At 39.4% G+C, this 25,987-nt stretch overlaps 6 protein-coding genes across 6 annotated transcripts; 5 read left to right on the top strand and 1 right to left on the bottom strand.

The window, feature by feature from the left end:
• Nucleotides 1-95: 95 nt before the first annotated feature.
• LOC148350961 (histone H2A-like) lies at nt 96-614 on the top strand. The gene has a single exon (XM_088355320.1). The coding sequence runs from the start codon at nt 231-233 to the stop codon at nt 612-614; it is 384 nt and encodes a 127-aa protein (XP_088211446.1). The 5' UTR covers nt 96-230.
• Nucleotides 615-3,630: 3,016 nt separating this feature from the next.
• Nucleotides 3,631-4,242, top strand: LOC148350960 (histone H1-like). Its single transcript, XM_088355319.1, has one exon. It carries the CDS (start codon nt 3,631-3,633, stop codon nt 4,240-4,242), a length of 612 nt encoding a protein of 203 aa, XP_088211445.1.
• A 2,346-nt stretch (nt 4,243-6,588) lies between these two features.
• LOC148350959 (histone H4) lies at nt 6,589-7,014 on the top strand. Its single transcript, XM_088356217.1, has one exon. The coding sequence runs from the start codon at nt 6,589-6,591 to the stop codon at nt 6,898-6,900; it is 312 nt and encodes a 103-aa protein (XP_088212343.1). The 3' UTR covers nt 6,901-7,014.
• Nucleotides 7,015-10,664: 3,650 nt separating this feature from the next.
• LOC148350958 (histone H2B 1/2-like) lies at nt 10,665-13,516 on the bottom strand. Its single transcript, XM_088356148.1, has one exon. It carries the CDS (start codon nt 13,502-13,504, stop codon nt 13,130-13,132), a length of 375 nt encoding a protein of 124 aa, XP_088212274.1. The 5' UTR covers nt 13,505-13,516; the 3' UTR covers nt 10,665-13,129.
• A 4,366-nt stretch (nt 13,517-17,882) lies between these two features.
• On the top strand, nt 17,883-21,167 carry LOC148350957 (uncharacterized). Its single transcript, XM_088319820.1, has 2 exons — nt 17,883-18,247; nt 19,455-21,167. Exons 1-2 carry the CDS (start codon nt 18,118-18,120, stop codon nt 20,957-20,959), a joined length of 1,635 nt encoding a protein of 544 aa, XP_088175946.1. The 5' UTR covers nt 17,883-18,117; the 3' UTR covers nt 20,960-21,167.
• Nucleotides 21,168-24,680: 3,513 nt separating this feature from the next.
• On the top strand, nt 24,681-25,064 carry LOC148350956 (histone H2A-like). The gene has a single exon (XM_088355321.1). It carries the CDS (start codon nt 24,681-24,683, stop codon nt 25,062-25,064), a length of 384 nt encoding a protein of 127 aa, XP_088211447.1.
• The last annotated feature ends 923 nt before the right edge of the window (nt 25,065-25,987 follow it).

Genomic DNA, 25,987 nt, shown 5'->3' with positions numbered 1-25,987 from the left:
TTGGTACAGTTTGGCCCAGTTGTGGAGAAACAACTCCCACCACAGTGTGCAATGACAAGAGGCGGAGACATCACCTTCAAACGGCCGCCAAAATGTAACCCCCTCCCCACTGATATGCTATTTCCTGGTTGGTCCTATTCAAAGCATCCCGCACATTCTGCCCCTATTAAAGCAGGACTTGAGCTCCTACCCGCTCACTCTCAGTTTTCCAAACTCAGAAAGTTATAACCATGAGCGGAAGAGGCAAAACCGGCGGCAAGGCCAGAGCAAAGGCCAAGACCCGTTCTTCCCGTGCCGGGCTTCAGTTCCCAGTCGGCCGCGTCCACAGGCTGCTCCGCAAAGGCAACTACGCTCAGCGTGTTGGTGCCGGAGCTCCCGTCTACCTGGCGGCCGTGCTCGAGTACCTGACTGCTGAAATCTTGGAGTTGGCTGGAAACGCCGCTCGTGATAACAAGAAGACTAGGATCATCCCCCGCCACTTGCAGCTGGCCGTCCGCAACGACGAGGAATTGAACAAGCTATTGGGTGGAGTGACCATCGCTCAGGGCGGTGTGTTGCCCAACATTCAGGCAGTGCTCCTGCCCAAGAAGACCGAGAAGGCAGCCAAGAAGTAAATTGTCAAAGATTACCCCAAAAAGGCTCTTTTAAGAGCCACTCATATATTTTCCAAGAGTTCTCCTTTTCAAATCGTGGAAGTTTAGTAACATTGCGCCTAGATCTTGCGAGCATCCTCAAATGAAACTCAAATTGAATTTTCCGACACCCGCTGTAACATTATATCCCACTGCCTGCGTATGTAGTTTATACTGTCCATCAAATGAGTGAATAATTGGCTATTTCCCTCTGATATGTTTTATTTTAAATGCATTACGTTCGGGAGTGGCCCATTACTATATCACACCAATAATTAACATTTGACTACAAACGGCTAGCTTTCGGACCAGATCTGTTCTGTGCCCGGGTTGGTGAATCAGTAAAAAAAATAACTAGAACGTGTCTATCCTTGCTATGCTTAATATTGAGCCCACATTATTTACCTATTATCACGGAAGATACCTTTTCACAACTGATGAAGAAACAACATTTTCATGTGGGGTTTTAAAAAAACATTAGCAGTGAACAGGCAATCACGGCAAATCAACACTGGGTGGGCTTACTGTAGCTGAGGAAATCCTGCAAATGTGTGCCTTTTAACATGAAACCAGATTGTCTATTGTACACATTTACAGGCCAGTCGTGGCGGGAAGGGGCATTTCATTTGTTACTTTTTAATCAAGTTTTGTTAGATATAAGATAAAGCAGGGGTCTCAAACGTGGTGACCGTTGAGGTGCTTGCACACCTTTTCTCATAATGGCTCACTAGTGGTGCCCAGAGTCACCAAAAACACGAAGGATACCTGAGTAACCAGCAAACTGGTTCTGAATACATATCATGGCTCAATGTTACTCTAGGAAATTTGACTTCTAACTGGCTTGATGTTTAGTGGATGAGCCCTTTTAGCCTATAACCATGACATCCTGGTAATAACATAGTAACAACATGGTTATTAAATGTTAAAGTGTATCAAACAAAACTAATAAGCAGCATAGGAGTCTTGGAATATCTTCTATGTATAAGTCATTCTTCAAAGGTCTCTATTGTTCAAGTCATTTTCTCTACAGTCAGTCAATGTTTCCTATTTGTCCATGAATTGGCCCTACTGTATTCATATTCAAACTGTTTCTCCATGCTGGGGAGATCTGGTTTGTGCCATAATCGTGTTATTACTTTTTAGCTAGCTGTCGGTATTTTTTTAACCAGGTAGTCATCCTTTCTTTGTAAAATTTCTTCTGTTAGATGGCCAAAATAGAGCACCTAGAGTGTTTTAGGTGTTTCATATCCTAGTATTTCCTTGAAAACATACCGTATTTTTTTCCCCAGTAATCTCGTATTCTTAGGCAAAGCCAAAATGTATGCATGTGGTCAGCGTCCACCTCTCCGCATGTTCTCCAGCATGATTGTTAAACTGTCGTTGAAGGCAAACCAGTGCAGATTTATTGCTTCAAAATTGTATTTTCTAACCATTTTATTCTGTAGTCACATTGTATTAATAATTATTTCAGCTGGTATCTACCTGTTTGAACATTTTTTAAACATACATTTTGTACCTCTGTGTTTGCCGTCCCTAATTTTATACTTTTCCATTTCGCAACATAACCATCTTCACACCAATAGTGGTCTAATTTGTGCCACATAAAAGTATTCCCCCTCGATCTTGGGAAGCTGCAGTATTTTATCGAATTCTGTTTTTTTTTTTTTTTTACCCAAATGAGACCATGATATCCATGTAACCCATTCAATGAATCTTGATCTGGAAACCAACACTGGAACGGACTAGAAATAATCCTTGCCAAAATACAGTTCAATAGTCAAGACACTCATCTTGACTATTGAACTGTATTTGGCCATTTTTCAAGAATCCTCCACCCCTAATTTCTTAGTTCAATTTGTTTAGTTAACATCAAATAAAACGTTTTATGCCTAAATATTAGATTGATTTGCTCTTCCAATGTGTCTCTTTTTTAGTTCCTGGGATGGAACATCATTTATTGAAAGAACCTGTGTTTTTATGACATTAATTTTATGGCATGAGTATTTACCATACATTTCTAGGAAATCCATCAATCTGAAAAGTGTTGTCAGGTTGAGTTCAATATATCAATATGGCATCTGCAAACAACAATACTTTGTTTTTCTCTACCTTTTATACCTTAACCTCATCTAAGTATTTAGCAGTTGCTGTTGACTAGGTGTTGTTTGATGAGTCAAGTGAAAATCCATTGCTGCATTGTTGTTTTGGAAAGGTTCTTAACTGACATTGGGGTCCTTTTCCAAGGTTTTGCATTCCCCATGTTAGGGTATTTGGAGGTTTTCCTTTCCATCATATAAGTTTGGTTTGGTATCAGGAAATATTGTCACTCTTACATACTCCCTATGAACAACAGTTATACAAAGAAATGTGAAATGACTTAAATTGGTATGGATCTTGTTTTTTGTTCCTGGTATGGCAGGGTTCCACTTAAACTAACATGTTTCATTATTTGCAGATGACATATTTTCAATTGAAGGAAATATGGGGGGTTAACGGAACTCACCAGACATAAGTTGCAGCAAGTGTGTTTACTTCCTCATCTAAATGTTGTATTTTTCCTAAAATGAGCATCTGTTTTCTCTGGTTCGAAGTTTGGACTTAGAGATGAGCATGTTCCTTCGTATTTAAAACCCTGTTTGTGAAAAATTGTGTAAATAGAAATCATTTTATTGACAAAATTAGAAAGGAACCGGCATTGCAGTGCTACTCTCAAGGGTGTAGTGATGCACCTTAGAGGCCCTGATAAAGAAATTACGCAAGCAAATGAGTTTTAAACAATTTGAGTATATTGGCTTACGTCTTGGCCATGTATTCAAAACTCATTTGTGGTATTTAAAATGTTTATATTGGTTTTTTTGATCTTTTAAAGTGAGGGGAGAAAACACAGTCGGTGCTCTGGGCAGTGACACTGCCAGATTGACTCTTCACGGTTCTCATAGTGCATTTATCCTCCTGCTCGGAATGGAAGGAACACACTGAACTCCCCATTACTACGAACATGGCAGAAGTAGCTCCAGCCGCAGCCTCTCCGGCAAAAGCCCCCAAGAAGAAAGCGGCCAAGCCCGCCAAGAAACGGGTAGGACCCAGCGTAAGCGAGCTGATCGTCAAAGCTGTGGCCGCCTCTAAGGAGCGCAATGGCGTCTCACTAGCTTCCCTTAAGAAGTCGCTGGCCGCTGCTGGCTACGACGTGGACAAGAACAAGTCCCGCGTCAAGCTCGCCGTGGTTGGGCTGGTGAACAAGGGAACCCTGGTTCAGACCAAGGGCACCGGCGCCTCCGGCTCCTTCAAGATGAACAAGAAGAGCGAGGGGAAAGCGAAGGCACCCGCCAAGGCTGCCAAGAAGACTCCCACCAAAGCCAAGAAGCCCGCCGCCAAGAAGGCCACTGCGAAGAAGCCCAAGACGGCTGCATCCAAGAAGCCCGCGGCAAAGAAAACCAAGAAGCCCACCAAGGCTGCTACGCCCAAGAAAGCCGCAAAGAAGGCCACCAAGAGCCCCAAGAAGACGGCGGCCAAGAAAGCCCCTGCAGCCAAGAAGACCGCCAAGAAGAGCCCCGCCAAGAGGGTGGCAAAGCCCAAAAGCGTGAAGAAGGCAGCACCCAAAAAGAAGTGAATTGACACTTCTCCTTTAAAAAGGCTCTTTTAAGAGCCACCACAGGTCATTGAAAGAGCAAATATTCCTCTACAGTCATTACTTGTATTTCACAACCCAGCCTTTTTAATATCTGCAATATACAAACTCATTGTTAGCCCCTCCTAGTTCTAAACAATGACTCACATTGTTAAAGTAATGATCCAAATATTAAGTCACAGAAGGGTATTTGAACTTTATCATTTTGATTTTTGTGGCTCTTCAATGTTCTTGAACTACAAAAGTAACTTGTCATTGCGTTGTAGATTAGATGCAACTTTTCATTGCACTGCAATTTAGGGCAGCCTGGCCCAACAATTATGTACTGTAATTCAGAATCCCCATGACTTGTGCATGCTACATTTACATGCAAGGGATTGTGCGTATTCTACATTGCAACCAAAAAGGAGCGCAACAAAGTACAAGGGAGAACACAAACTCAGACTCGAGCATGATTTAGCTTTTTTTAGCAAGTCATGTTTATTTGTATAGCCCTTAATCACAAGTAGGTTCACAGGGCTGAACATACCACAGACTTGCAAACCACAGACTATTCTTACATCATTGCCTGATCTAAAGCCTACATGAGGGCAAGGATAAACTCAAAAACTTCACCATAATGAAGAAACCATTAGAAGGGACCGCACATGAGGTAATCCCCCTTCCAGGATGACACAGATGAGACAAAAACAGCTTTAATTTTATTACTTAATCTTCTGATTTAGTAAACAATAATAATAAATGATATAATCGTCGCAGTGGTTAGCGCGTGTGCGGCACAGTTCTAAGGTCTTGGGAACCTCCTGTGTGGGTTAAAATCCAGCTACCGGACTTACTGTGTGGAGTTTGTATGTTCTCCCCGTGCTTGCGTGGGTTTCCTCGGGGCACTCCGGTTTCCTCCCACATTCCAAAGTCATGCATTTTAGGTGGATTGGCCGGTCCAAATTGTCCCTAGGTGTGAATGAGCGAGCGAGTTGTCTATCCCTGTGTGCCCTGCGATTGGCTAGCAACCAGTTCGGGGTGTCCCCTGCCCACTGCCTGATGATTGCTGGGATTGGTTCCAGCACCCCCGCAACCCTACTGAGGAAAGCGGTGCAGCTGAGATGGCAGATGATGATAATTGTAATAACTTAAAATAGTGTTGATGTTTTTTTTATTACTTTGATTTATCGACTTAGATATTTTTTTATTGTAGTTTATTTTGTATTTACTGCTATAATTTGTAATATGTGTATTATTCTATATATTTTTTTCCAAATAAAACATGAAAGACCCTACTCAAAATGAACGCTAATATTATATCATTTGGATTAAGTATAATTTTTCTAACATGATCTAAGAAATAGTTAAATATGTCCACTATCTTATAAAAAAAACTTATTTTTTGTAAAGAAAAAGAAAGGGAAACACCAGAAAAAGGAAGAAAAAAAAACAAATAAAAATGGGAAAATAAAAACGTTTTTGGGGGTCTGAACTTTGCAGCAAAATGGCTTGACAATTACCTCATAATATGTAAAATCATAGCAAATTTAGTCTATTTTAAAACATGCAGGTTCACATCTTAGCTCATAGCATGTGACCCCACCAACCCATCTCATAGCCTCTTCAACCTACCGCCGTCAGGTAAAAGACTGCGGGTAAAAGACCGTGGAGTCTGAGCCAGAGCCAGCAGGCTCACAGACAGCTTCTTCCATCAGTCTGCCAGGAATCTGAACTCTCCCCTTGCCCCCTCAAGCACAACTGCATATTTTAATTCTAAACCGTACATATTATACATAATTACATATTTTTACTTTTTTTACCAAATTGCTATTCACGATTTGTGTCCTATTTATTGCAAGTTTGCACTCTGGGTAAGAAGAATTAATTTATTCAGTGTGATATGGTGTGCACATAGCATACAGTAATTGTCAGTAGTCATCCATGACAATGTGCTTTTGTTTTTATTTATTAACATGTATTTTTAATAACAATTAGGAGGCTTTTAATTAATAATACATTTAATACCTTTAACTTTTGTATTAAAGAAGTGGCCCCAAACTGTTATCACGCGCACAGAATTGGCCCCAGGACACACACTGGAGACCCTAGGGGTCAATTTTGGTCTGGCAATTGAGGCCAAAGTTCAGCCATCAGTGGGGGCAGGGCGCAGGCTACACAGGGAACATAACAAAGAGCTCAATGGAGAACTCTAAAGGGGGAGGGCCGCTGAGTGACGTCTTGTGTGCACTACGCCAACAATCCTCACCGAGGTCCGCTGTTTTGTTATAATACCAGACACTGGAAATTCTAAGGTACTTTCGATCGCTTCAATAATCCTTTTACAAAATGTCTGGACGTGGTAAGGGTGGTAAAGGTCTTGGAAAAGGGGGCGCTAAGCGTCACCGCAAAGTCCTTCGCGATAACATCCAGGGAATCACTAAGCCTGCCATCCGTCGTTTAGCTCGCCGTGGTGGAGTCAAACGTATCTCTGGCTTGATCTATGAGGAGACCCGTGGTGTTCTCAAAGTGTTTCTGGAGAATGTCATTCGTGATGCCGTCACTTACACCGAGCATGCCAAGAGGAAGACCGTCACTGCCATGGATGTGGTATATGCCCTGAAGAGGCAAGGCCGTACTCTTTATGGATTCGGCGGGTAGACTCGTTATCTCTGAAAAATCCAAACGGTCCTTTTAAGGACCACCCAATTCTATCATAAAGAGTGTATGTCCTGTTAAGGACATAGTTTTATTAAGTTATGAATGAGCGAAGTATTAACAATCCAGGGAGAATTAATTTGGCTAATAATATTTAACTGGAAATCTACTTGAATGTCAAAGCTTTTTCGGCCCCACTAATCTATACACTTACAAATCCTGTTACAATGCACAAAAATACTTAGAGTGGAAGATGGAGGGTAAGAGCAACAGACGTGTACATCAATAATAATCCGAGGGCCTCTATTAAATTAATACATTTACAGGTCAAAATTACGTGCAGCATTTGTTTTTATTTTTATTTTTTTTCCGTATATTCAACATGGTAAAAGTAGGTTTACTCTATTGAAGTACGCTTACTATTCCTTTTTAACATTCCGATTGTAGTCTTACTATCAATGGTTATATTATGGCAAGCAATCATTCTAGTATGCAGTACAAACTGGAATAAAGTCATTTAAAACAAGGACTAACAGCAGTGTTAGAAATGTCTGCCGGAAGCCCGGGGCGCATGCATCTTACGTCGGGCGTACAACCTGCAAAACGTCTACGCCCGGGTGGCCGACAACTTTTTCAAGATTAAAAAAAAAAAAAAAAAAAAATCTGTTTACAAATAAAGCGTTTTATTCAGATTTCGAAATCCTTGTTCGTTTGGTTGGGCAGCACGGTGTGCCTTACAATTCTGAGGTCATGGGTTCAAATCCAGCTACTGGCCTTCCTGTGTGGAGTTTGCATGTTCTTCCCGTGCTTATGTGGGTTTCCTCCGAGCATGCAGTTTCACATTAAAAAAACATGCATTATCAGGTTAATTGGCCGGTCCAAATAGTCCCTAGGTGTGAATGAGTGAGCGGATCGTCTGTCCCTGTGTGCCCTGCGACTGGCTGGCAACCAGTTCATTGTGTCCACTGCCCGAAGATGGCAGGGATGGGCTCCAGCACCCCCACGACCCTACTGAGGATAAGCGGTGCTGATAATGGATGGATCGTTCGTTTGGAAACTACGGAATTTCGGTTCATTTGGCATTTTTGCAGACTCGGCAGCCAATCAGAAGCCTGCATCGGATAACCTTGTGCTTCTGGACTTTCCTGAGCGTTATAAGGTCGCGCATTTGCATATAATTTTCCAAAGTAGACGCACGGAGACCACAAGAAAATGGATTTTTTTTTGTTTGTTTGAACAAATTTATTGACACTAATAACAGAAAACAATCTTGACAATCTCGACAGCAATTAAGCACATTCACAATATTATATTTCAATATGACGTTTAACAGCAAACACAATGTGAGGTTTGAACAACCCTTCTCGAAAATCTTAATAGCAATCAAGCATATTCACAATTTCATTATATAACATCTTTGTTAGTGTCAGTAGATCCGTCCAGGCCAAAGTCGATTGTTTTTGGTCTGAACAAATCCACCGACACCAACAGCAGCAAAACAAACACGACAATCTCAACAGCCATCAAGCATATTTTTTGGTTTGAACAAATTTATTGACACTAAAAACAGAAAACAATCATGACAATCTCAACAGCAATTAAGCACATTCACAATATTATATTCCAATATTACGTTTTTAACAGCAAACACAAAGTGAGGTTTGAACAAACCTTCTCGAAAATCAAACATATTCACAATTTCATTATATAACATCTTTGTTATTGTCAAGTTTGGTTTGAACAAATTTATTGACACTAATATTAAAATAAAACAATCATGACAATCACAACAGCAATCAAGCACATTCATAATATTATGTTCCAATATGATGTTATTACCAGCAAACACATAGTGAGGATTTGAAAAACCCTTCTCGAAAATCCTATTAGCAATCAAACATATTCACAATTTCATTAAATGACATCTTTGTTAGTGTCAATAGATCACCAACAACAGAAAACAATTATGACTAACACAACAGCAATCATGCATATTCACAATATTATATTCCAATATGACGATTTTAACAACAAACACAATGTGAGGTTTGAACAACCTTTCTCGAAAAACTCAATAGCATTCAAGCATATTCACAATTTCATTATATAACATCTTTGTTAGTGTCAATAGATCCGTCCAGGCCAAAGTTGATTGTCCTCGGTCTGAAAAAATCCACCGACTCCAACAGCAGCAAAAACAAAACCGACATCAATTAAACAATTTCAGAGATATTTTCTTTCAACAGTAGTTAACCAGCGTGTAAAAGGCAATACTATTGTGCAAGGGCGTAGCTCTGCCATCCCACCCTCCCAAACAGCACTCTTACAGTCCTCTTTTTGGGTCTTCTCCAGGCCGTTGCTGCCGGGACTCCCACAGTGTAGCTTCCGCTGCTGTCGGGACTCCCACAGTGGGTCCTCTCAGGCCGTTGCTGCCGGGACTTCCACAGTATATCTCCCGTTGCTGCCGGGACTCCCACAGTGTAGTTCCGGTTCCCATCTCTGGGTGGGTGCAGACGAGTCTTCTTTATGGCTGCGTCCTAGCCCCGCCGCTCGCAGATTGTATGGTATCCGCAGCCATTTGTAGCACAGCCACAGGGGGGATCTGCCTGCACCTCCATACCAACAGGTTTCTGGAGGTCCAGATGGCGTCCTTGATGGCTGCGAGAGTGAGCCAGTCCCTGGCAAAGTCGTTCTGAGACCTCATCGACCGACTCACCCCGTAAAGCACGTACTGTGCATCAGGGACCTCCCCTGCTGGCAAGTCCGGGAACTTTCCTAGTTGGTCGGCCATTGTCCACAAGACCTCGGCAGCGCTGCACTCACAAAAAAGGTGTCTCACCGATTCCTGGGCGCCACAGCCAGGTCGAGGGCACGTCGAAGTCGCCGACATACCTCGGTGGTGCATTACGGCTCTGACTGGGAGAACTTCATGAGCCACCATCCATGACAAGTCTCTTAGTCTGTTTGGGAGGGCAGGATGATTCACGTTTCTCCAAACCGTTGTAGGTTCGCCAAACGCAAGCCCCCGCACAGGGCTTACTGTTGCTCGCTCTTGCACAATAGCAATAAGGGCCCTGTGGTTTTGTAAATTGTGACATTCTTGTTTTTCCAAATCAAACTTCTTTAAAAAATCCCTAATAAAGAGATGTGTTGGTGGCAAGTTAAATGAAACTGGAATCAAACGATTGTTTGGTACAAGCTTTAGCTTCCGCAAATATGAGCCCATCCAAAACCGGGTCATTGCTTGACTTTTCGGGTTGTTGGGTGGGCCCACAGCGTTTTGGAAGTGGAGAGAGACATATTTGCTTCCCAGGAAAAGCTGGAGGTCAGGTACTCCTTTTCCCCCTTTTTCCTTTTTCTTTTTCATTGTATCTCTTTTTATCCTTTCCCACTTTGATCCCCAGACAAAGCGAAAGATGGCTCGGTCCAGTTGTAATAGCACGTTTCTTTTGGGCATAAAAACTAAACTGATTGACAAAAGCATTGGTAGGATGATCGCTTTGATGATAAGGACCTTCCCCTCTATTGTCATTTTTCTCAGTGACCAAAAAACAAGTCTTTGCTTAACTTTCCTTGTCATGTCATCCCAGTTGGTCTCGCCTCCTCCATCCGCATTGAATTTTATCCCTAGGATTTTCTGGTCTGTCTTTAATACCGTCAGCGGGAGTCCTGCCTTTTCTGTCTCTTTCCACATTCCATAAAACTTTACTTGTGATTTTTCTCTATTTAGCCTTGACCCAGACGCCCTTCCAAACAGGTCAGTCAAGTGGTTAGGAATTGTTAACATTTGTCAATTTGATAGCGCTCTTACTTGTGGTATTGCGGTAAGACCTTTTCCTTTATGTGACGTCACTACGCACGCACCATATTTCGTTTTGATAATGACCATGACGTATTGAATGGAGCCGTGTTCTTGTTTGCTTGCTGTTGAGGAAAAAATATGCTTAAAGGCTGAACCACAGTGTCCTGCTTATCTTCACACGCATGAGGAAACTGCACACCCTTGCATATCCTTACCAGGAATCAAGCCAAAACCTAAGCCCCAGACGAAATGTTCAAAAGAAGCTAACACAATTTATGACGCTACAAAACAAACATACATTAAGAGCATCATGGAAAGAGGAAGTCACGTGGCTTGTAGCAGATGACGCAACGCAAACATTGCATGAATAAATTCGAGTAAATACAGGTACATACTAATGGCAGATGGAAAACAGGAATGAATAAGTAAATTTATAATGAAGTTTATTATAAAATGTTGTATTTTTATATATTGTGATGATCAATCCTTAATACAACGTTTTTTTTGCGACTAGTTGTCTGTGTTTCAAGTTGTCTGTGTTTCAAGGGGCAGGCAACTTTATAGCTGGGCAGGGAACTTTTCAGAGTGCTGGAAATTATCAAAAAGTACCGTTTACCAAATTGTTCGAATTAGTTATCTGACTCCATTAACCAAACAGAGCCTGCAGTCACCCGACAATTTGCGCGCTCGTGTCTTGAGGGTAAAATGAACAGGAAAGCCAACATTTCCACACGGGGGCAGGTTTATTTTCCCAAACAATTTAACTAAGCGTACTACATCGGAGACGGCTGAAGAAGCGACGTTGGAGTCTCTGGGAAGGCATTTTTTGAAGTATTTTAGCTTCCTCCTATTGGCCATCTTCTCCCCGCATAATGGTGTGCCTGCTCCTCCCATGGGCGTGCCAAGGAAGCCCAACGTGGGGTTCACAATCTCATAGATGAGCATCATGATGTCTGGCTTCCTCAAAACAACATTGACACTGTCTGGGTGTGCTGATTATCTTATCAGCACTAAGTCCCGTTCCTGTAAACCTCTTCCACGTCAGTAAATAACTATAGCATTAAACTCAATAAATGTAACTTGTATTCAATCAGATAAAATCCTTCAAGAGTTGTCTGCCCTGGTGTACGGTAACATTTTGTCATGTGTTTCCGACACTGCTAACAGCCGAGGCCATCACCACCCTAAACAAGCGCGAATTATACATACTGTAAAATGCAACCTATTTTGCATTTCTTTGTTGCTACTTGAGTACTACTTATTGCACTATTGCTATAACAACTGTTTTGAATGCATTTTGACTTCTCTAATTTCGTCTTTAAAGTATTTTTACGTGTTTACCTTGGAGTGCCATGTCTGTTAAGATTTGTCAATTTCATGGCGCTCTTACTCGCGATATTACGGTAAGGCGATTTCAGTCATTACGCACGCACTATATTTCGTTTTGTTGATTGATTGCCATGTTGGATTGAATGAAGCAGATTTCTAGTTTGCTTGCTGTTAATAAATATTAACTGTCGACATCAATTTATTAAACACCCTGAACTCCAACTCACAATAATTAGACACGACAGGGCACCGCAGTTACGGTATCCTAGCAAGCAAATAGAGCTACCCTTTATGCGCTATTCTTGATAGTGTAGTATAGGGGTGGCGAACATGCAGCTCTAGAGCCGCATGAGGCTCTTGGCCAATAAGAATGCGGCTCTTTGCCTCATCATATTTTCTATATACTGTGGCTCTTTGCCTCGTTTCACGTTTTCCCCCTCTCGAAATACACTTGAATCCATCAGAGTTGATAAATAATATTTTGAAATTTGGCAGATTTTTTTTTTTCCGGACACATAACTGTGGTATGGCACTTTGATCCCAGTTAAAAATTTGGCTCTGTTTCAAACTTGTTTGCCACCCCTGGTATAGTAGCATCATTTCTTATTGAATAAATTATACAGTTGTATAACAGAGGCAAATAACCTTTTAAGGGCGAATGCACAAAATCGAAGCCCTGTACAAACTTCCCATAGAATTACATTCAGATTCGTGAGGAATAATGGAATAGAAACGAGTTGTGCCAGCTCCCAGTCTACAGTGGCAAGAGCCATACAATGGAAACTACAAGTCTTAAACCTAATACACCGGATTTTAAACTGCCTCCCATCTCAGTTCCGATATGTAAGCCTCAATTTTAGCCATGTGCCAAAAAGGACCCGGTGATACCTTAAAGGAAAGTGAAGGGGCCGCGATATGTTAGACAAATCCACACAGCAGAAGTAATCGCGGCAGTCTGCGATAAGCTGACGTCATTGTTTCACGTTCTGCGCCCACACACATATACCAAACTATAGTCACGATAGTACACGAGTCTCCAGATCACTCCTTGAGATAAGTGGGTGGCTCTTAAAAGAACCGTTGGATTTGGGAAGTTGGAGATTACTTGGAGCTGGTATATTTGGTGACAGCTTTTGTACCCTCAGACACTGCGTGCTTGGCCAGCTCACCGGGGAGCAGAAGGCGCACGGCGGTCTGGATCTCTCTTGAAGTGATGGTAGAGCGCTTGTTATAAAGGGCCAGTCGAGAAGCTTCTGATCCGATACGTTCGAAGATGTCGTTAACGAATGAGTTCATGATGCTCATGGCCTTGGAGGAGATACCGGTGTCGGGGTGGACCTGCTTGAGGACCTTGTAGACATAGATGGCATAGCTCTCCTTCCTGGTGCGTCTCTTCTTTTTGCCAGACTTGCTAACGCTCTTAGCGACGGCTTTCTTGGATCCCTTCTTAGGCGCGGTCTTTGCTGGTTCAGGCATGGTGGCTGATGTAAAATTTCTTCTACGTGTGTGCGCAGTAAGGGGGCAGTTTATTTATAGAAGCTTCGCAGAAGGAATCGTGCGCTGGCGCCGCTTTTTGATTGGCTCATACCATGGTGGTACTAACCGACCAGTGAAGCTCAGACAAAAGAATATTCAATCAGTCTTTGATGACTCAAGTCGCTAGTCGCATTTTACATTATGACGAGTTCGGCGCTTGAGTTTTCTATGAAATGACCGAAGCATGTTGTTCTTTGTTCAAATTTGGTATGCAAAAGTGTCAGACTTGGCATGCAGTGCGTATCTCAAATTTCACATGACGCGATTCTATTTCATGAAATGAATGAATGGCTTTTATTGTAATGTAGCAAAAACATAGATATATACTTTATTCATCCCCGTAGGAAATTTCACACTTCCAGCAGTATCCTTGTGTTAAAAATAAGATAGAATACAAAAATACCAAATATAACATGATAATAAAGAGCATTTGAATAGTGTTACGAAAACTACACACTGTAATAAAAATAGGGTAATATGTAAATGTGGGGTTGGGTTTTTTTACTCCCCCGAGTGGAGTTAAAGAGCCTCATTCCTTATAAGGAATTCAATGGGCTTCTTTCAGTGCAAATAAAACCAATGTAAAAGGTACAATGTGCGAAATAATTAAATATATATATATATATATTTACATTTTTATTTTATTTCATTAATATTTCAGTGGCAGATGTACGGTAAATTCAACTATAGTAACGTTTGATAGGGTATATGCATAACATACTGCATTTATAAAATTGCTTGCCCCTCCCATCGAGCAAAGTCAAGCATATAAAAAGTGTAAAGTCTAAATAGAGCAATTTTGTTCTCGTGGACGCTGCAGTAGAGGCTGTAACCTCAACATCCACCCATTTTAATTTGCTTAATAGGCAACATCTATGCATCAGGGATATTTAAAAAAAAAATACAAAAACAAAGTATAAAATTCCACAACAAAACAATTTGTTTTGTGAACATGTAAGAGCGTTTTATTGAATTGTCTTAATGGATTAATCGACATGTTTATTTTTTCCTCGATTCTTCAAATGCAAAGTTACAAGGAATTCAAAACAACAACGGGGAGGTAAAAAAGTGCTGACTGGAAAAAAAGCTGGAGCTCATCTTACACTTCTCAATTATCAAATCATCTAGCCTGTGAATATAAAATTTAATATGCAAAATAAATCAAGTCAGATCATTATTTAATTGGTACAAATCATGAGCACATAATATGAAATGCAACATTAAATGTAGGATTTTAATCAGTCCAATATTGTTTTTGTTCTTAATTATTTTATTTCTGCATTTCTTAAATCGTTTTTTTCTGATGAGTGAGTTATCTCTTAATAATAAACTGTAGATTTTTTTTACATACAATCTGTAAATATTTGTCCATCGTTTTTTAGGTTTTTTTTGGGGGGGGTCGTGTTTTTTTCTTTGTATTGGACATTATAAGTTGTGTAGTTGGAATTTTTAATGGTCAATATTAACGTAGTGAAACATTGTTAAAAAACGTGATTTGACATTGTTAAGGATATGACAGAGTGTGCCGTTTCCTCATGCGTGAGAAGATAAGCAGGACATTGTGGTTCAGTCTAAGAATATTTATTCTTAACAGCAAGCAAACAAGAACACGGCTTCATCCAATCCAACATGCCATTACATCAGCTATCATTTGCTCAGCAGGACAATATTGCAACGTTATTTTCCCATTGTTTTCACTTTCTCTGTACTTCCTTGGATCTTTGATTCTCTCAGCGTCTTCTCTGTACACTAGTTTTGGCTTGCACGGGGTCTCTCTGGACTTACAATTTTGCATTTCAAATCGTTCCAATATTTTGATAACTTATTTCTTTTGAGACATTTTGACCTGACCATACGTTTGGCTGAAATCAATTCCCAGGAAATGTTTTAATTTTCCCAGATCTTTCATTTGAATTTTTCTGTCAACATTCACATTACTGGCTGCAATGATGAGATCATCAACCCATACCAATAAGTTCACTTTTTCGTTTTCTTTCTCCCTTGTATACACACAGTGGTCTGCTGGATCCTGTACAAAACCACTTTCAGTGACACATGTATGTATGTTTCGACCTGATTGTTTTAAACCGTAAAGAGATTTGTTCAGTTTACACACAAGTTTCTCACCATTTTCTGATCTTTTCGCATAACAATGTGGCTGCTCTATATACAGTTCACAGTCAATTGGTGCATGTAAATATGTTGTTTTCACATCCATCTGGTGCAGGATTAAGTTTTCCTGTGCCGCCTTTTGCATTATCACCCTAGCACTTGTCATGTCAGCTGTGGGTGAAAATGTTTCCTCGTAGTCACTTCAAAGTTTTTGACTGTAACCTTTGTCAACAAATCTTGCTTTATATTTATCTGATCCATTAGTGCCACCTTTTAGTGCATAAACCCATCTGCCCCCCACTGTCTGTTTGCCTGGTGGTAATTTGGTGAGGCTGAAGGTATCATTTTCTTCCAAAGATTGTATCTCCTCGTCCATAGCCTTTTTCCACTGCCTTGACTTGGTAGATGATATAGCGTCTTGGGGAATGTCACATATTGCTCTATAACAAGAGTCTGTCCCCTGCATCCTCACTTTCAAAGTCAGTTTCAAAGTCCTGCAGATAAGCTAGTTTCTTTCTGCTCCTCTGTGGGTTCTTTCTTTTCACACTCACTGTGTCCACACCTGCTTGTGAACTCTCACTCTTTTCAGGTGAGAACCCTGAAGTAACACTCTGTACCTCTTGACCTAATACATTTTGCATTTTGACATCAGTATCATTTATTTTACTGTCATAAATCTCTTTTTGTATCTCTCTCTCGCCATAATCTATGTACACTTCAGATGTCTGTGTGTCTGCAGCTTACTCTTGCCAACTTTTTCAGACAGCTGAATAAGGACAGGTTTCCAGAAATTAGAGCATTTGGTGAGAAAATGATAAGCTTGTTTGTGTCGATGTATTTGTGTGAAAAGACATTCTCGGTTACGAACTTAAATAATTTCGAGTCACTCTGGTTGATATTACATTTGTTAATAATCAGAGCAGTTTTTGAGAACAAGTCACAGCATTTAGATGGACCAATAACTAACATTTCAATTATTTTATCTCAGTGAGGCAGGCCTCCAAATTTCCAAAGTTAAATTTGACAGATTCCTCCATCAGAACATAGTGGAATGTCATCTGCGTAGCAATGGAAACTGATATTATACTTGCGAATATTATCAACTAATGGAAGCAGGCAACAATAAAGGGCTCATATGTCATTTCACCATATTTAACACAGTTCATCCTATCTGAGAGGTATGGTCTGAACCATAAGAGGACGGTTCCTGAGAGACCAATCCATTTTTCGAACCGTTGTAGTAGGACATCATGGTCCACAGTGTCAAAGGCAGTACAAAGGTATTTGTAAATGTAGGCATATTTTGATATATGTTTTGTGTTTTTCATTGTTAACATTAAGTGTTAACTTTGATTCATGTTTTCACTTTTAAGTTATTTATAATAATACATAATAAATGGTATTATCTGGATTATACAACAAAAACAACCAAAAGAGCCATTTGAGAGCCAAAAGAGCCGTCTCTTTTTAGTGAGGCAAGCTGGAAACGCAGTTTCTCTAAAATGAGTCTGAATTTCCAGCGTGATAACAGACCATTCTAGTTAGATTTAATAAATTAAACTCATTTTTTTGTGAGCATTTATTTTGTTTGCTGATTGTTATTATATTTTATTGTTTCTCTTTGTTGCACTCCAAGTGTGGGATAAAGCAGTTGCTGTTGAAATGTAACTCAACTACCTGTCTACATTCAACCGACTTAAATACTGCACAGAAAATTTAAAATGATTTGACATACAAATAGTTATATAGGAATAGTTACTTTCCCTGGTAACTGGGTACTTTTACCACAGAGTAACCTAGTTACTAACTCAGTTACTTTGGGGGAAAAGTAGTAACTATAACTACTTACTTTTTTAAAGTAACGCACCCATCACTGCTGGGCAGTCAATAAAACAATCCCTTCTTCGTTTATTATTTGTTTGCAGGTAGAAGGATAAACTTGACATAGCTGATTTGCAGGAGCCAGTTTCGGCGACGTGTCAATATGTTATGTTGCGTTTTTTTAATTCGTCTTTTCTGTGCTATTTTTAATGTCCCACGTACGATACATTGTTTGTATTGTATAAAATTTGAATACATTGATATAACAAATCTCTTGACTTAAGCAAAAGTGGCGACTCAACCAGCAAGCCAAATGAGAGCGATAACCAGGAGTGACGTTTAAATCATGCGTAACCGGAAGTGACGTTTTAATTATACGACACACTGTTGTTGCTAAACAGATTGGTAAACAGCAACAACCACGCGCACGTCACATAATTCGTTTCAAACCTACCAAAGACTCCATTACTAATGTTTTGAAGTCAAATTGATTTGTTTTATTCGGTTATGCATATGTCGGTGGCCGTTGAAATAGCTCGTTCTTGTTCAGCTAAGCTTGCTAGAAGCTATCGAATAAACCGCTTTTGTAAAAGATAAGCGCAAAGTGTCCAGTGGGTTGCATGGAAATGGACACTAAAACGAAAGTCAAGTACGAAGAGGGCTTCTCTGGAAGAAGAGTGAAGGACAAACGAAACGATCACCTGCCTGGTGCGGTATCAGAATCGCCTCCACTCGTGTCAAACACAGCAGGTTTGTCACTCCCTTAAAACAGTATAAGAATACGTTGTATCGCAGCGGTTATTTCCAAATGAATCTTTTTTTTCATCATGTGTGTATCCGCTAACTAGTCAAGTCGCTTTATTACAGCCCAAAACAACAAAATGCTCAAAGCATTGCACGCGTCACAAAAGAAGGTTAAAGGTATCACAATGTGTGAAGGATTCGAATAATAGCAGTTTTACGTTAACACAATATATGCGCAAACAAACTAATGAGTATGTTGTACCATCTTTTGTGATTGTATTTATGTCATGTCGCATTGTTTTGTATACAGTACAGTAGTGATTAATCACAAAGAGTCTAAGGGCTGCACACCCCCTCATCAGAAACTATTTCGAGTGCAAGGGGAAAAACTCAATAAACGCAGCCTGAAGAAAAATAAGAAACCTTGTGAATGATCAAGCTGCAATGGATGTTGCATGGGCACCAATAGACCAAACAAATTCAACATCTATTCAATAAACGTTACTATTAACTGAAGTATTACAAATAGCCCAATTCACAGCAATAATTACTTCAATTACTGGATATTGGGTCCTCTCTTCAGAGGAAAAAATGTTCCATCATCAATGAATTGAAGTGAATGCATTTTGCATATATCTCCATAAAACATTCAAAATGATGCATTTGAAATGATGCATTTGACTCAGTATTTTTCTACTTTGCCTAGAAACGAGAAATGCTTGTATTAAAAAAATGGAAATTAATACACAGTGAGCTTCATGTGCTATGAGCAAAGTCAACAATAGTGGTTTAGTCCATTGGTAGAAAAAGTAAGGCCTGCGGGTCACATGCAGGAACAATTGGTTTGAGGACTCTTTTTATGATTACACCTGGCTAGGAGATGAACACCTTGCATGCAATAATGTGTTTTTACCACTATATGCCTGGTAAGAAGAAATGTAGCAAATGTGATGCATCATAGCACACATGCAAATATGACATCTGCCTTTTTTTAAAACTTTTGCGTTAATGTTCTCTGATCTAGAAAGATAGTTTCAGATTTGGACACCTTATAAATTCATTTCTATACTTTGATTTTTTTTTTTGCTTCAGGGAAGCAAGCACTTGAGTACCACATTATAATTTAAATAATTTATTAAATTAATCTTATATATATATATATATTATTGCATATTACATCACTTGACTAAACCATGTGTCCGTATGCCTGCAGATATCAGTGAAAAATATGACTGCCCTCCGTGGCAAGAGCCATACTTGTCAGGACCTAAAGAGGAAGTGAAGGAAGTGTCTCTTCAAATTAAAGAAGAAAAGTCTCTTCAAGTTAAGGAGGAGTCCCTTCAAGTTAAAGAACAGGAGGAGGGGTCCCCGCTCTTTATCAAAGAGGAGGAAGACTTCCCTTACGATCAATATATTGATGTACTCAAGAAATTGCGGGAAACCCGAAGCAGCTACTCAAATCAACCAGTGACAACAGAAATGAATGAAAAGCACTCTGAAGGTTCAGAAGCAGAACTCTCTTTAGCTCCACTGTCAGATGAAGACAAGTCGTACTCCCCTCACACGTATGACATTGTAAATTCTGGAGGTGATAAGAACTGTCAAATGGACGGCAAACGATGGAAATGTTCACACTGTGGAAAAACATTTGGCTACAAGTGTACATGGAAAAACCATATTGTGATCCACAGTGGAGAAAAACCGTTCGCCTGTTCTATTTGTGGTCAGAATTTGTCGAGTAAGGGGAATTTAAAAATGCACTTAAGAACACACACCGGAGAGAAACCTTTTGCCTGCATGGTTTGTGGTAAAAGATTTACTCAGAATGCAGCCTTAGAAATGCACACAAGAACACACACTGGTGAAAAACCTTTTGCTTGCTCAATTTGCGGTCGGACATTTGCTCAGAAGCCGTATTTAAAACTACACGTAAGAACCCACACAGGAGAGAAACCCTTTGTGTGTACGGTCTGTGGTCAAAACATGTCTTGTATGAGTGATTTAAAAAAACACATAAGAACCCATACTCACGAGAAACCTTATGTCTGCTCAGTGTGTGGCCAGAATTTTTCTACAAGTGATTACCTTAAAGTACATGCAAGAGTTCACACTGGTGAAAAACCTTTTGGCTGTTTAGTTTGTGGTAGAACATTCTCTCAAAAAGCAAACTTAAAAGTACATGCAAGAACCCACACCGGAGAAAAACCTTTTGCGTGCAAGGTTTGCGGTCAAAGGTTTGCTCAGAATGCAACCTTAAAAATCCACACAAGAACCCACACCGGGGAGAAACCTTTTATTTGCTCATTTTGTGGTCAAAGCTTTGCACGCAAAGGTCACCTAAATATTCACGTAAGAGCCCACACTGGTGAGAAACCATTTCCCTGCTCTGTTTGTGATCAACGATTTGCTCGAAAAGGAAATTTGAACGTACACACAAGAACCCACACTGGTGAGAAAACCTTCCCCTGCTCAGTTTGTGGTCAAACATTTGCTCTAAATTCAACCTTAAAAATACATGCACGAACCCACACTCGTGACAAACCTTTTGACAGTACAGATTTTGGCCAAAACGTCATCCAGGTTCCAAACTCAAAACGGCATACCAGAGCCCACACTCGAGAGAACCCATTTTCCTGCTCAGTATGTAGTGAGAGATTCGGGAGTAAGACTGAAGCTGAGATGCATAAGTGTGCTGGTGAGAATATATTTGATCAATGAATCTTTGATTGATTGCATTTTCTTCATGTGTTTCTTAAGCACACAATCTCTGTTGGGTGCATGGCAATGAATGAACATGTGCCATTGTAGTGTGCATTTTATCTTGACTTTTCTTTATTGATTCTAATATGATACACTAATTTATTACAGGCATTGATTGAAAGTAGCATGCTGAATGTTCATTTCCATTAAAGCTCCCTGTCTTGGATTTTGTATCGCCATTTTTGGCTGCAGAGTACTGACGCTCCCCCTGTTGAAAAATAACCGGACGCTGCTGTAAGTTACATTTGGTATTGTGTGTACCTTTTTCGGAGTACAGGACATTACTGGAGTATTTATTTCATCCGCTACTGGCGTGTGGTGGCGCTGTGAGGGGTGACCCAGCATCCACACTGAAGAAGTAATCCGCTTCCTCTTCCTAGTACGTTTGTAAACATACAGTAGCACTACATGTACTGTATCTCTAGTGTGCTAAGAACTTTGACGTTTTTATTGTTTAATATCTCGTGCATCCATTCTCTATGGTCGGTGTAAAGTATAATGAAGAGGTGAACCTTTTCTTTTGAAATGAAAGTGGAATAAGAAAGCTTGATGCAGTTGAGGAAACGTTCTGAACGCTTTTTTTCGGCCACTTGTTAACACGGAGGAGGACCTCTTGAAGTGCATCTTCCAAAAGTAAGTTAAACTCAACTTTACTTATCTTTATAGAGTATATTATTTTATGAAATGTTTATTTTTGTTTGTACAAAATAATACAGGTTACTTATACAAGCCTTAATCATACTTATATAAACCTTAAACATTCAAAACATAGCACTGAAGCAACTAACGAACACATTCAACATGAGAATAATCGTCTCGTCCGTGAGTAAGGCAACGTCTGTATAACAACACACGTATACAATTTATACTGGTAGATAAGATTAAGATATTTGCCAAAAGCATGTAATGCCCATGTTTGAGATATAAACCAAACTAAAGGGTGATAGTCATGAATTGTCATGGCTATTTAAAATATACTTTCGAGGGTTTTTTTTGTTTGTTTTTTTACATTGGACAGCTTGAACATAATGTATTCTATTTTAGTTTTCAACTGGGATTGTAACAGTGACTGTAAATTTAATTTTAAATTCCTGTGATGTCTCTTTAAAATGATCAAACATTTGCAAATACAAAAAGATTAGTGTGTTATAGTTGACCATCATAAGACACTATTTTGTTATGCAACCAAAAACAAATACTAAAAAGCGCAACAAAGATTCAAAACTTTGAGGACTCGAATTTTCTAAACCGTGCCTTTTTTTAAATTTTATTTTGCCTAGCGTTTCACATGTTTTTTAATTTTATTTTTCAACCACGAGCATCAAGATGTCGGATAGTTATGCCAGGTCCCTCTCGTGGAGCTTTACGATTTGTAGAATAAATATAAATATATATTTTTTTATTAATCACGTGTAGATGATCTTTTTTTTGCTTGTAATTAAATAACAAGAGTGAAGGTTTTGTTTACCAAGAGGAGGCGCTAAATAATATTTAATGTCCCTTTACTCAATCCAATGAATGAATTTATATGCCTTTTTCCATGCGCTTGAAATTTGCTAAAAAATAAGTTGATATGTTCTCAAAGTCAATGATTGGTTGAATTGGATAAATTGTATTAATATGTGATCCTAAATTTAAAAAAAGAAGTTTTTTCACTTTTGGGAGTGCAGGACAAAAGTGGTATACAGTACTGTCATAGTGATGCTAGTTTGATTTGACGAATGATTTCAATATGAGAAAAGACGACAAGGATTTATGTGCTCAGGTTAATTTATTGTTGAAGAAAATAACTAAAACTAGAAACTATTACAACATAAACTGTCAATTTTATTGAAGAAGATAATTTTTCACAATAAAAACTAATGTGTGAAAGAGACCTGGCTTTGTGAGATTTGACTGTTTGGGAAATGGTAATATTTAAAGGATTACCATGTAATACAAAAAATACAATCTTTAAACGATTACTGTAGATTCATGGACTCCACTTATCATTTTCATTCCATCTGTAATCCCAATAGAGAAACAGACAATGACTGGCTAAAAAATTAGGATTTGTTTTTCCATTTGTTCATGTAAAACGTTTTAGTTTGTAATGACTGTGTGTGTTAAATGGAAAACACCTTGTCTCAATTCTGTATTTGCATTTGAATCCACTACAAATGCTTGAGTTTGGAAATGTGAAACCAATTGAAATTTATACTGAATGCGGACATAATTCCAAAAATACAAATTGCAGTCCTTCAGGTCTCGAGCTCAATGGGCCTCATTGTTTTCATGCTTGGTTGTTTTTTGTTACTAGGCGTTATTCACATCATAAATCTCATTAATTCTATACTCAGAGACATTACCGTTTTATGCGCTAGACTTCTGCTTTTATCCCGTTAGACACGCCTGCAGATTAAAAAAAATAAATTGACTGGTTTGACAGTGGTGGATTTAAGGATGATCTGCTTTATTTTTTTTATCTTTTCTCGCTTTTTCAGGCTTCCTAGAGGGCAAGCTCAATATAGACAGAACATGCGATAAGGGTGGTTACATTGATCCAAATATCGATATTGTTGATACTAAGCAAGTACTGTACTTGGATCAGATCGATTTTATTGTCCTAGCACCAGAACTTTGTTCTTCCATTTATTCCTTTAAGGCACTGCTTATTTGTTCATACTTGTATTGTTTACACTATTTTCAGATTTTATTTGGGTTATCCCTGGTCTTAGTTGGACATAAACAGCTTAACAAACCCATATGTATCGATGTTTTTCAATTTTAATAGCCACCATATTAACAAAACTCGATCAACAAAGCACCAAAAGGCAAAGGAAGAGACTTTCTATCGCCAACAACTGGGATAACATTTTGGATTATCCACATAAAGAAACTGGAAATAAATAGTACTACTATTTATGAAATAAATAATATGCAAATAACACTTTGTGGGTTCCTTACAGAAAAATAGTCCATGGAACAAAAACTTGTGTTTTGCCATGCATTGTCTTAACAGATCCAAGATCTTATCCTGTGAATTTCCCTTCGGGGATGAATAAAGTATCTATCTATCTATCCATCTATCTATCCTGCCTGTGGAACGTAGTCTGGGGAGCACTGCGATAGTGCAAATTCGTATAGCAGCAAGATTATTTAAAAATATATATGACGGCACATAAATTATTTGTAAAAAAAATAAAAAAAATCTTAAGTGCATTACATTTAATGGTTGAGCCTGTAAATAGGTGTTGTTCTTTGGTTTTAATGCATACTAAATTATTTGATGAATACTGTAAATGTTTCTACTCTGCGGTTCCTGAAAATTGCAGTTTCTTTTGGAACGCAACTTCCGCGAATCACGAAGGATTGCTACCTTGCTCACACCAAGTACCCGAATTGCTTGATTCGTCGGTGCTTGAATGACGTTTACTTAGAATAGCGAACTCTGATTGGCGTGCCGCTCTTGCGGAGAGCCGCCATGATGAGAAGAAAGATCTCCGGCTATATGGACACTATTGGGGGTGGGGAGCTTCAATTCAAACGAACCGCCAAAATGCAAAACCTCCTTTCCCTCTGAAAAGCTGTTTTCTGGTTGGTCCTATTCAAAGCAGCCCGCGCACCCTGCGCCTATTAAAGCAGGACTTGAGCGCTAGAAAGCATACTTACAGATTATCTAACTCATAGAGATATCACCATGAGTGGAAGAGGCAAAACCGGTGGAAAGGCCAGAGCTAAGGCCAAGACCCGATCTTCCCGTGCCGGGCTTCAGTTCCCTGTTGGCCGTGTCCACAGGCTGCTCCGCAAAGGCAACTATGCTCAGCGCGTTGGTGCCGGAGCTCCCGTCTACCTGGCGGCCGTGCTCGAGTACCTGACCGCTGAAATCCTGGAGTTGGCTGGAAACGCCGCCCGTGACAACAAGAAGACCAGGATCATCCCCCGCCACTTGCAGCTGGCTGTCCGCAACGACGAGGAGTTGAACAAGCTTTTGGGTGGAGTGACCATCGCTCAGGGCGGTGTGTTGCCCAACATTCAGGCAGTGCTCCTGCCCAAGAAGACCGAAAAGGCAGCCAAGAAGTAAATTGTCAAAGATTACCCCAAAAAGGCTCTTTTAAGAGCCACTCAAATTTTCCAAGAGTTCTCCTTATCAAATCGTGGAAGTTTAGTATCATTGCGTCTAGATCTTGCGAGCATCCTCAAATGAAACTCATATTAAATTTTCCGACACCCGCTGTAACATTATACCCCACTGCCTGCGTAGGTATATATATATATATATATATATATATATATATATATATATATATATACACACATTATAATTTGAATGTTCACTTATGTATTAGACTATGATTTCCGTACAGTTTTGCTTTACGAGATGTTAAATTAAAAAGTATGTGCTCCTTTTATTTTTTTTATTTTTTTCAAAATTTATTTTTTTTTTCCTAATTGTACATCAATGTTTTTATTGGCTTATTAAAATGTGTAGCGGAATGTTACAATCGTATATATTTTATTGGTTAACAATTTGAGCACTGAATGTGTACGACTAGTTTTTAACTGATTTTACTTGAACTTGCAATCTCACCCAGATTAGAAACTACGACCGAAAATAAAATCTGTTTTTCTAACAAAAAAAAGGTATCTTTAATTTTTATTTTTTGTGACAAGTAAAAACGCTTCTGTGTGACCTCTAAAGCTTAATGAGCCACATTTAAAAATGCCTTTAGTTGTTTCGGACTCTGTATGCACATAATTGGAATAAAGTGACGCAGCATTTTTGTCAAGCCTAGCGTTTCATTTCTAGTTTCCTCCAAAAACTTAGGCGCACAAGTGCAGTCATGTGGCGCAAAAGGGGTTGCTGATTAATTAAAATGTTATATTTTAAGATTCATGTTCTGTAATCCGTATATGATCGTTGGAGTTTTATTTATTTAGTTTTATTTTGTATAGCACAAAGGGTAAGAAAAGTACCGCTATATCACCGTTAGATGGCAAAATCTC

The sequence above is a fragment of the Urocampus carinirostris genome, chromosome 16 (assembly GCF_059441175.1).
Source record: "Urocampus carinirostris isolate Australia breed hairy pipefish chromosome 16, RoL_Ucar_1.0, whole genome shotgun sequence".
Classification (NCBI taxonomy): domain Eukaryota; kingdom Metazoa; phylum Chordata; class Actinopteri; order Syngnathiformes; family Syngnathidae; genus Urocampus; species Urocampus carinirostris.
The sequence above is the reverse complement of the archived record's forward strand: the minus strand, read 5'-3'. Positions and strand labels throughout refer to the sequence as shown.